General features: G+C 42.7%; 1 protein-coding gene across 8 annotated transcripts in view; it reads left to right on the top strand.

Annotated features, from left to right (window-relative positions):
• Nucleotides 1-12,027, top strand: part of PLEKHH2 (pleckstrin homology, MyTH4 and FERM domain containing H2) — a 119,728-nt gene that overhangs the window by 93,855 nt on the left and 13,846 nt on the right. For 5 of the 8 annotated variants that reach the window (XM_045054150.1, XM_011281045.4, XM_045054149.1 and 2 more), the window contains 3 exons: nucleotides 4,957-5,098; nucleotides 10,097-10,242; nucleotides 11,292-11,421. The exons of 1 other annotated variant lie outside the window; for it this stretch is intronic. In XM_045054150.1, coding sequence (XP_044910085.1) covers nucleotides 4,957-5,098; nucleotides 10,097-10,242; nucleotides 11,292-11,421 — 418 coding nt within the window. Of the gene's footprint in view, nucleotides 1-3,958; nucleotides 4,151-4,956; nucleotides 5,099-10,096; nucleotides 10,243-11,291; nucleotides 11,422-12,027 lie in introns of those variants that run through there. 2 more of the 8 variants (XR_006595519.1, XR_006595520.1) reach the window with 2 other exon arrangements.

A 12,027-nucleotide genomic window follows, 5' to 3' on the forward strand; every position in this document is an offset into this window, starting at 1 on the left:
CTATCTTTGACATCAGAAAAAAAAAGCAACTCAGCCAAAAGGTTTAATTTTTAACAGAGGTCTGAAATGGCTGGCTAGCCACAGCTATGAGAAAGTACTATGCTTCTAAATATGGTTGCACTTTGCATATGTGTATAAATAGCTTAGACAATGAGCCCTAATTTCCAGTGACACAGTTAGAAGGGGGACTGGCTGTGACCTATCATGCAGCCAAGGACTCGATGCTTCATCTGTCAAGCAGCCCTGTAATAAGCGAAACTAGACACCAGCTCTCTATCATGGAATTTGTATTTATATTTAGTAAGTTATGGAATTTTAATTATTTAGATGCAGAGGTTAAAGATCTAATTAATAGCATTTGAACCTATTCTTATAGACAGTCCTTTGGAAACTAACATTTAAATTCTATTTATGCTTAAGCTGCTTGTTTAATTTGCTTTCTTACTGTGTATTTGAAACTGCAAAAGTCAAGACATGTTTTTAACAAACTGGAATCGGCAAGGGTCCTTCCCTGAAGAAAACAACTCTTCCTACCCCCGTTTATGAAGTAAAAGATTATTTTCAGGGGCGTTTGGGTGGCTCAGTCGGTGAAGCGTCCGACTCTTGACTTCTGCTCAGGTCATGAACTCATGGTTCATGGGATGGAGCCCCACATCGGGCTCTGCACTGGCAGCATGGAGCCTGCTTGGGGTTCTCTCTTTCCCTCTCTCTCTCTGCCCCTCCCCCACTCATGCTAGTTCTCTCTCTCTCTCTCTCTCTCAAAATAAATAAATAAACATTTTTTTAAGAAGATTTATTTTCAGGGGCACCTGGGTGGCTCAGTTGGTTGGACGTCCAACTCCGGCTTGGGTCATGATCTCATGGTTCTTGAGTTCAAGCCCCACATCGGGCTCCCTGCTGTCAGCGCAGAGCCTGCTTCAGATCCTCTATCCCCCTCTCTCTGCCCCTCTCCCGCTTGTGCTCCCTCAAAAATAAATTAAAAATTAAAAAAAAAAAAAGAAGATTATTTTCAGTACTGCTTTTTAATTCTTACTTTTTGGAGCATAGGTGAACATTCCCATCTCTGCCGCTTTAGCACCTGTATCCATTGGCTACTAAGCCAGGAAACATCTTGGCAGGTCATCTAGTTTATCCGATTTCTTCCAGCCATGTTTACACTAAAAAAAATTTCCAGAATCACTTTTTTGGGGGACAGAGACAGAGTAGGTCTTTGAAACTTCCCCGGGGGCCAGAGCTGTCGTGCCCATGTCCCGTCCTCTTCCACTTCCTGTTGCAAACAGTAAAGGCTGTTGTACCGTAAAACAAAACAAAGCAAAACAGGGGCGCCTGGGTGGCTCAGTCAGTTAAGCATCTGACTTCAGCTCAGGTCATGCTCTCTCTCGGTCTGTGGATTCGAGCCCTGCATCGAACTCTGTGCTGACAGCTCGGAGCCTGGAGCCTGCTTTGGATTCTGTGTCTCCTTCTCTCTCTGTTCCTCTCCCGCTCACACTCTGTCTGTCTCTCTCTCAAAAATAAAGATAAAAAAAATTTTTTTTTTAAATAAAACAAAAAAATTCCGGAATGAAGGGACTTTTGTGATTCTGAAGACCTCTAGACAAGAACCCTAGTGATAAAAGTAGTAATAATAATAATAATAACCAACATTTACTGACCACTTACCACACACCAGGCCTGGTGCTGAGCTCCTTGTACGCATCTTCTCATATAATCCTCATGACTCCCCTATGAGGCCGGTATCAGTATTATCTCCATCTTACAGGTGAGGAAACTACCCAAGACTATAGAAGGGGATTTTTCAGGCTGTTTTGGCAAATAATTCCCATGATTGGCAATTCTTACTACCACTCATTTACCCATTCATTCAGGAAACATCTGTTCAGTGTGTTCCAGTGCCAGACCTTGTGGAAGCCCTGGGGGTTCAAAGGTGAACAGAGCGTTCAAAGGTGTAAGCTTCTACCCTTTAGCTTACAGTTTATAGGGAGAAACAGACATGAAATCTTAGCAATGCCATTAATGCTGTAACAGAAACAGTAGAGCAGAGTAGTGAAGAATAGGGCCTCTGGAGAGAAACTGCCTGGGTTAGAATCCTGGCTCTCCCACTCACTGTGTGTCCTTGAGTAAGTCACTTACCATCTCTGTGCCTCGGATGCCCTCTATGTGAAATGGAAATGGTGCCTACTTCTAGGGTTGTCTGAAGGACTGTATGTTGGCAAATGTACAGCACTTGGATCTAGCCACACAGTAAACATCCACCACTATTGGCTCTTACCATGAATATAACATGCGTATATACAAGACATTGTGGGACCATAGAGGAAGCCTTTGCAGAGTGGTGCTTTCTGAGCAGGTGACTTGAGATGGTAGCCAGAGAGGCAGCGGCAGGCAAGGGGTGGGGGGTGGGGGGGTTCACGACTGCAGTTCAGTGGTGTTATCCGTAGACCATGGTGGATGGAGGAGTGACGGGAAGGTAACTGGAAGGTGAAGGCAAGCTGCCCCTTCAGCAAGTTAACAAGGGGAGGAGAAAGACGACAGTAGGATGTAAATGCTCTTAGGAACGAAATACGGAGCCAGTTGGAGGCAAACAATGGGTTCCCCAGCAGCGCTGAGAGCCCTACCGCGTTCAGAAGCAGTGTCCAGGGGTCAGAACTGGTCCTGAACGTTTCCATCCCACAGTATTCCGCTTCCTGGTATCAAGCGAGGAGGTGCACATTTGCAGATACCCTGCTGTCTAACCCAGGCCCTGCCTGCAGAAGAGAAGCCCACTTCCTCTGCTGCAGGCCTCTTTGGGACTAGGGAGTGCCTAGAAGCTGGTCATTTTGGGGACACTCACATCACATTCCCCTGGCACCTCGTCTGTCCAAGACTGTGGATTTGAGTTTCTGACTCTTGATCATTTTTGTGACTCTTTGGTTCCTTTCCACATTCTCTCCAAGTCCTTGTACAGTCGTTGGAGTGCAAACTGTTTCTTTAGGGGCTTCAGTCAACGATTGTACGTATTGTCTTCCCATATACTTGCCCTGGATTGCTTTTCCCTTTTTGATCATAGTGCTTCATTTCCCCTCCCAGGTCCGTCTTTCCAGCATGCCAATAAGAATAGAAAATGCACTTTAGGTCTTCTTGCCCACACCTGTTTGCATATCTGGTCCTTTTTTCCCTCTACCTTTATTATCAATTCAAACTTTTATTAAGAACCTTACTTAAACCAGAGTAAGACATAGTTCTTAACTTCAAGTGGAGGAAATAAGCTATGCCGAAAAGAGAGGGCTTTCTTCTTAAACTTTATTCTCTTTGTTTTATATCACTTTGCTGATAGCATTCTCTCTTTTTTTTTTTTTTTTAAGTTTATTTATTTATTTTGAGAGAGAGAGAGCGCACAAGCAGGGGAGGAGCAGAGAGAAGGAGAGACAGAATCCCAAGCAGGCTCCACACCATCAGTGCAGAACCCAGTGTGGAGCTCGAACTCATGAACTGTGAGATCATGACCTGAGCCATGATCAAGAGTCAGATACTTAACCGACTGGGCCACCCAGGCACCCTAGGAGCATTTTGAATTTAGACTCTGTTTCTATTGCCCAGCCATAGTCTTCTGTGAGTTAGCAGCTTATCATCATGTAGTCACAGATGAGTAGGGCTTAGGATTTGTTTTTTCCAGAGACCACTCTGAATGATTGCATGGGTTGGCGATTCCTAAGTGTGGTGGGTGGGAAGAATTATCAAAGTCATGGGAGGGAAGAGCTTTTCAGAGTCCACCCACCATGCTTCCCTGAGATTCCCGGCCAACAGAGATAATTAGTGTGAAAGATACTGTAACTGATGCCAGTGTGTCCTCTCCTGGAAGGGTGTGGGGAGGAAAAGGCTGAAAATCCACTTAGAGCTAATTGGGCACATTCCTAACACATGCTGAATCTAAATCTCTCTTTTCCTGCCACTCTGTTGTCCTGCCAACATTCAAGTATAGCAGTGTATTGCTTACCTACCCCATCGTCGTAACATCTACAGCATTTATAGCACCCTGTGCCTGGTCTGCAGCCTGAAGTCAGAGCCCCCAGAGGTCTCCCGAATAGTGGAGTGGCATAGTGAATAAATAAAGAAGATCACTGAAATGCTGAAGTCCTCCTAGGCAAACAGAAGATATCTCCTATTTCAACAAGTAATAATATCCACATGTAAACTATGTTCGAGCTCCTAAAGATGCTTACCTGGATGTGGGGGGGAAAAAAGTTAAAATGTACAAATAATATCTTTTAGACCCTCCAGAGAAAACTGCCACCCCCAATTTGATGTTGATTTTTTAAATTTTTTTAATGTTTATTTATTTTTGAGAGAAAGAAAGAGAGAGAGAGTGTGTGTGTGTGAGTGGGGGAAAGGGCAGAGAAAGAGGGAGACACAGAATCTGAAGCAGGCTCCAGGCTCTGAGCTGTCAGCACAGAGCCTGATGCGGGGCTCAAACCCATGAACCTCGAGATCATGACCTAAGCCGAAGTCGGATGCTTAACTGACTGAGCCACCCAGGCACCCCTGATGTTGAGTTTGAATTCAGATCTTCATTTTTCTCTTCCGTGATATTTCCAAGGTATCTAGGAAAGATCATGAGTGTTTTGACAATTGCTTTTATACAGCCCATTGAATTGAAAGGTTACATCCGCATTCCTTACAAGAAAGGGCATATTTAATTTCGTTCAGTACCTTAGGTCCTTCCTCAGTAAAGGATTGGGTATTTTAGGGCAAAAAAAAAAAAATAGCATAGAAGCATTCCTTAACCTCAAAGCAGCTTTTCCTCTGTTTGCTGGAAATATTAATATGAAACAGAAACAGAGATGGACTGAGAGTCATGCTCTAAGTTTGTATCACGTAGAGAACTACCTTAGAATAACCCTGTATCAGTCCCCTGGATTTGTCTTTCCTTTCTTTCTTTGTAAGAATACCATGTAACGAAAGATTTCCTCTTCTTTTAAGACTGTATTTCTCAATGCAAGCTCGCGGAGAGACTGATAGAGAAAAGTTGCTGTTAATGTATCAGACAAATGATCAAATAATAAACGGACTTTTTCCTCTGAACAAGGACCTGGCATTAGAAATGGCAGCTCTTTTAGCTCAGGTAACTTCCATGTTTTATAAAGTAATATTTTGTTAAACGTAAGATCCGAATTTCTACGTTGATTGAAGTATAGCAAAACAATATACCTTGTAATTCTTTAAATTCACATTGCTGTGATTAACACCTTAAAACTTACAGGCATATAATTACAGTTTGACTCTGAATTGCTGACAACCACGGCGGTGATGTTGACTGAGACAGTATTCCTCGTGGAACCTGGTTTCTTAGTTATCTTAACAGTATCCCACTAGGCTCTGCATTTAGTAAAGGAATTTCAGTGTAGAGCTGCAGGGCTGAAGATGCCGTGCTGAAATCATTCAGTAATCTAATAGGAATGGGTCTTTTCGGGGCACCTGGGTGGCTCAATCAGTTGAGCGTCCGACTTCGGCTCAGGGCACGATCTCGTGTTTCGTGAGTTCGAGCCCTGCATCAGGCTCGCTGCTGTCAGCCTATCAGTGCAGAGCCCGCTTCGATCCTCTGTCCCGCTCTCTCTGCCCCTCCCCTGCTTGCGACCTCCCAAAACTAAATAAATATTTAAAAAAAAAAAAAAAAAGGAATGGGTCTTTTAAAAGACTAGAGCACTTTCTTTTATTTACCTATTGTACTGATAGGATTAAGTTCAGACATTTATAAACACACGCAGAAATCAATAGTGACTTAATCCAAATAGAAAGGTATTTGTCTGTCACGTAGAGAGACAGGCAATCTGGCACCTCTGCAGAGTCGCCAGAGGCATGGGCTTTATCTTGCTCTCCATTCTTCTTTCCCTAACATGTCCTTTTCATGGTCCTGGAGATCTACCAGAGCTCCAGCTATTACATCAGTGTCCCAGGCATCAGGATGGAGGAAGGGCTGAAGTAGGGCATGCCTTTCCTCCTTTGAGAAACTTTCCAGAAGTTACCCAGAGAACACTTCCATTTATGTCTCCCTGGTCAGAACTTGGTCGTATGGCCTTGCCAGCCTACAAGGGAGACTAGCAAATATGGTCTTAGCTGGCTGGCAAGGAGCACAGCTAAGTAAGTCCAAGGTTTTTATTACTCGGAAAAGAGAGAAGAGTTGTAAGAGGCAGCTCACAGTCTCCACCACAAATGAGTCTCTGCACAGCTTAATTAAGGAACAATGTTAAGGCAACTCTGTGATACGTCATTGGGACAAAGGCTTAGATCTCCCGAAGTCTGTGGTCCTTGCACAGTGCACACCATCCCAGGACATCTCTTTATTTACCACCTGTGCCGGGGGTTCCCAAATCTTTTCTCTCCAGTTCACTTCTCTCATGCACTCCTTAAATTCGGCCCAGCAGGAACCGAACTGTCTTCTCTCCTTTTCCTTCACCTTCTGTATCTTCACTGTGCTGCTGTCTCCTCATGCAAGCTTCGAGTCCAGGAATCATCACCGACTGCCCTCCTTTTCACTCGGTCCCACCAGTCACCACATCCTGCCCATTGTAACTCTAAGATACAGTCTCCTCTTCACTCGTCTGCATTTTGGTCACCATTGCTGGGTGTCAGACCACCATCGCGTCCAGCCTGCTCTCCTGCAGCAGGCTTCTAGCTCATGAGCCTTTCTCTGGTCTGATCCCCTACAAATCTGTGCTCCACCCAGATGCTAGAGAGATTGTTCTAGCTAGCTATTGCTACATAAAGAAATGACTGCAGGACTCAGCCGCTTAACATAATAGTTTGGGCAGGGGTGAGTAAGGACAGCAGGACTCAGCCACTTAACATAATAGTTTGGGCAGGGATGAGTAAGGACAGCTGGTCTCTGCTGCATATGGCCGCAGCTGGCCTTGCTCGAAGGCTGGCTGTGACCCTGCGGCTGCAGAGTTCACTCACATGTCTGGCGTCTGCCGCTGGCTGTTAGTTGGGACTTGAGCTGGGGCCATCAGTGGGAACACCTACACGTGGCTTCTTCATGTGGCTGCGTGTGCTTCCGCACAGAATGGCGGTTGGGTGGCCAGAGCAACGTCCGGAAAGAGGGACAGGAAGTGGGGGCCGCCATTTTCTTAAGACCCGGCTGGGAGGCTGAGCCGTGGTGCTTTGTTTGGAAGCTCTGGAATTGGGGTGGAGATCTAGCCGACAGGTGGGTCTCGCTGTCATTCCCTTGTTTACACAGGGCCTTTGTGAGCTGCACTCCTCCTGCCTCTCCAGCATCATCTGTTAATATTCCCTGCTTTGAACTTTATGCTCCAGCAAAATGGAAACTTTGGTTCCCTGCACAATTCCCTGACTTGCGTATGGCTCACTTTTTCTTACCTCTTCTGTGTACTTATTTGTCCACTCCGCCTGGAACATCTCTTCACCTGTTACTTTCAATGTATCCTTTTTTAAAAAATTTATTTATTGATTTATTGATTGATTTTGAGAGAGAGCAATTGGTGGAGGGGCAGAGGGCGAGAATCCCAAGGAGGCTCCTTGCTGTCAGCCCAGAGCCTGACATGGGGCTCGAACCCATAACTGCGAGATTATGACCCGAGCCGAAACCAAGAGTCGGATGCTTAACTGACTGAGCCACCCAGGGGCCCCTCAATTTATCCTTCAATTTTCATCTGAGGTGTCACTAATTCCAGGAAGCCTTCCTGAATTCTGCCTGCATGGGTTAAGTGTCCCTCTTGGGGTTTTTGTCATATCCTGCACGGTACTGTCTTTACCTCAAAGGTTTATTATTATTCATTTGTTTCTGCTTCACACCACTGGCTGTAGCCTCCCTGAGGGAAAGGGCTGTCCCTATTCATCTTTGTACCTAGCACAGTGCCTTACACATAGTCCATTCTCCATTGGATGAATGAATAGTTAATAATTGAGTTTACTTTTTATAACAATTTTATGGTCCTCCAAACTTTAAAGCATCCCTGCTGCACTGAGGGTTCTCATTTTGCAAGCAATGAAAAGCTAAGGAAAAGACAAATAGGTCACAAACTTTCTTGGTGATAGGATTAGGTATGATTTCCTATCCCTTGCCATTCTAGGTTCTAGTCCTCTAAAGGCATCTCTTTAAAATCACTCTCATTTTCACTAAAATTTAAGTTAGTCTTCCTCTTTCAATTTTTAATTTTATTAGAAAGTTTTTCTGAGAAAAATTATAATGTCTTTGAGAGAGATATACTTCTAACATGTTTTAGATGAATTTGAGGAAAGAGTAGGGAGGTAAGACTATGCGTACACCTAGAAAATTCTGAACATGTTACTGACTGAAAAGTATAATTTCTCCATCTATGAAAGGAAAATTAAATAATATCTCCGAACTCTTTTCCTCAGAGTAGTCTTTGTGAAGACAAATTAAATATACTAATCTGAGATCTGTAGAAGAAAAGTTCTTTCTGTTGAAGATTTGACTATCTCTAGGCCCTTGTTGATACTCTCTCTTAGGAAATTCTTGAAGCTGATCGTTAATCATTGTGCATAGTGTCTGGTAGGGCATCGTGTTGATGTGAGTCACATTGGGAACTCTCTGAGTTGATTTTCAGTTATCCTGCAAACATTTATGTGCTCCTCCTGACACTGACCTTGGAGATTCCACTGTACGGTTCCCTAAGAGAAAACGTTGCCTTAAATGGCCTATTTTTGTGACTGTTGGTTGTCCAACTGCCATCTCCTTGGGGGATGAAGCTTGCTCTTAGGTTTCACAGATAGCTGTGCCGAGTATGGTCTGGTGATAGGTGAGGACAATAAAAAGCTTGCTCAGGGGAAGGATTTCAGTATGTTTGAAGAACAGATGGACAGCTTATATTTAGTGTGGGGAAATTAGGGAAGGAGGTAGGAAATGAGGATGAGAGTTGAATAGCAGGGCCAAGCCAAGAAACCAACAACTAAGAAACTGGTCAGAGAACCTGGAAAGGTAGAATACACTGTAAGTGTAAGGTTCAGCTAAGGAATTTAGATGGCAATGGATCAGACTAAGAGCTAGAAAATAGAAGCCACAGGGGTCAGAATCTCAGAGGCTGGTTGTGCTAACAGCTTACCTGGAGGCAGAACATCCCCTTGAGATGGAGACCCAGCCTAGTCTGGATGGAACCCTCCATCTGTTTATTGGGGAGTGTTGTAGGTAAGGATGTGAATGATCAGTAGGACATTCATCTGAATGTCCCCACTCCATTTCCCTCCTTGAGCCCTCTTTGGTACCCTATATAAGGCACTTGACATGGGTCGTTACAAATATAAACAACTTGTTTATACTCAACTTGTTTATACTTCAGCCTCCTCTGTTAGACAATAAACTCTTTGAGGGTAGGAACTGTGCTCAGCTGTTTTGTTTGTTTGTTTGTTTGTTTGTTTGTTTTTTCTCACTTCACTTAATATGTGCCTGACATATAATGGAGACTCCATATAGGTTTGGACGAATGAATGGGTGGATGAGTGGATAGAGAGATGGGTGGGTGGGTAGAGAATGGCATCTATGTAGCCTGTTCATAGAGATAAGGATTGAACATTCTTTCATTCAAGATGAAAGGGAAATACAGGACTCTATTCCCAGAATAATAGGGCAAGTGGATGGATACAGAACCATTTATGCAGAAAATCTAGGAAGACAGTAATGAGAATGTCATTCTTACTCCCATCATATTCAGTGGAGACCCTTAAGTACAAATAATACTTTTCTGAGATTTCTCATAGCTTTATAACTCTTTTGTCTTTTATTATTAGCTCCCATTTTGCTTTATTATTAGCAACTAAAATAGTACCCTAAAAACAAAAAATTATCCTATGCTCTTATAGCTAATAGTATTAGTGGCCCTTAGCAAATACTACTAGATGGCAACATTAACCAAGAGTGGTTGATGTAGAAATGGAATTGAAATGTTTGAATTACAGATTTTTTTCTAAATTAGAATTCAAATGGAATTTAGATTTTATTAATACTTATGTATGGTTATAAATTCCATAATCACACAGTCATGACAAATAGATTTATATATTATAAAGAATGTTCAGAAACAATGAAACTAATTAAAAAAAAAAAACTCTTCAATACCCTTTATTTTCTTTTTGGATTTGCAATTAGGTGGAGATTGGAGATTTTGAAAGACCCTTTTCAACTCCAGCAGGGCATGTTCCTAATCAGTGCAAAGCAAATCAAACTCTAAAACAAGTCATAGAAAAATTTTATCCTAAAAGGTATAGAGATGACTCCTCTGAAGAACAGTTAAGGTAAGGAAGTACTTGTGACTCTTTAAGGGTAGAGTCACACTGGTCTCTTGGTGATATTTTTCTGTTCAAATTTTAAAGATGAAAATCATTATACATGATCATTTTCTTAAGATTTTTTTAATACTGTTGACTACCAAGAGGTTATCGATCTTCTCATTTAAGATGGGCCTAGAAACTTGAGAATCCGTATTTAAAGTTTTAAAGAAAAGATGTTTACCTTAAGTTAGAAGATCTACTTTTCATTTGATCTTATTCATTCTTGTGCAAATTAACTCTACTAATAAAAAGAAAAAAAAATGGCCAGTACTGTGTTTAGTGTTATGAAGTGTTTACCAAAAAGTTGTATCTCTTGGGGTATTCTATTATAAACAGTTTAGAATAAAAACAAACTATCTGCCTACACAAGATTTTTTTAATATAAATTTTTGATTGAATTCAACTAATTTGGAATTTTGGTTTTAGAGACTATATGAAGAAAGGGTAATTCAATTTAAAAAAAGAGGCAAATCCAATTCAATGAGTTGTCCAAAATAGAAACATTTAAGATCAGGCTCTTGTCTCTGTAGAAGTAAGCAGTTGCCATTGTGATTTTATTTAAGGCATCTCCCCTGCAGCTAACATCTCTCTAAGCCAGGGGTGGTAGTACCTAAAATTCCCCCATTAGGGATTCATTCTTTGGTTTCAATGTCTTGTACTTCTCTTTAAAAATGAAAGCCATTCCAATGAGAAATTACCTTTTAAAACTAATTTACACTAAGGTTTGATGTTAGCTTATCAGACTTTTTTTAACTTTGCCCAATGGGGGTGGGAGATGGGGAACTTGGGTCATGCTGAAAGCACTAATAGTATGAGAATTTAGTGAGAAGAATGTGCCAAAAGGACAAGGGGTGGACAGTAGTGAGATGGGAGTGACAAGATCACAGCTCCTCCTGGGTGACACCTCAGTACCCCAATTGTCCTAGGATTGGCTGAAGGAGAACTTTGCCTTGGGAGGAGGATACACTGTTTATGTTTTTGCTTTTGCGTTTTCGTTTCTGTTCTTTTCTTAGGCAGCTCTGCCAGCGACTGTCAACCAGATGGATGGCCCTCCGGGGACACAGTGCTGCTGATTGTGTGCGCATTTATTTGACAGTAGCCAGGAAGTGGCCATTCTTTGGTGCCAAGTTATTTCTTGCAAAAGTAAGAAAGGATGGGAGGGAGATGCGGAATAGAAACGTTCACCTGTATAGTTGCCCCTGTGCAGTTCACTGAAGTAAAACAGTGACCACGGTGACCCCAAGTTTAGTATATCCGGCTTTTAAAAAGAAAATAAGGCGGGATGCCTGGGCTGCTCAGTCTGTTGAGCATCTGACTCTTGATTTCAGCTCAGGTCATGATCTCAGGGTTGTGGGATCGAGCCCTGCATTGGGCTCCAAGTTGAGCGTGGAGCCTGCTTAAGATTCTCTGTCTCTCTCCCTCTGCCCCTCTCCCCCGCTCACACCCTCCCTCTCTAAAATAAATGTAAAAAGAAAAGAAAAGAAAACCATGAAGGGACACTAAGGAAAGGGCAGCAGTGTCACCAGCTTCTCCCTCTTGCCGCCAACCTTAAGTCACCTGCATTCTGCGGGCTCATCACTAGACTGAAGGCAGCAGCTGAACTCCACTTTCTTGTCCGCATCCATGCATCCTCTCACCCATTTATCATTTACTCTCTCACTCGTTTGCTTGTTTATTTAATGTCTAGTGACTTCTGTTTGCCAAACATTATGTATCTAGAGATACATAAGCCCGTGGTTTCAGATGGGT

This window comes from Felis catus, chromosome A3, assembly GCF_018350175.1.
Source record: "Felis catus isolate Fca126 chromosome A3, F.catus_Fca126_mat1.0, whole genome shotgun sequence".
Lineage (NCBI taxonomy): Eukaryota > Metazoa > Chordata > Mammalia > Carnivora > Felidae > Felis > Felis catus.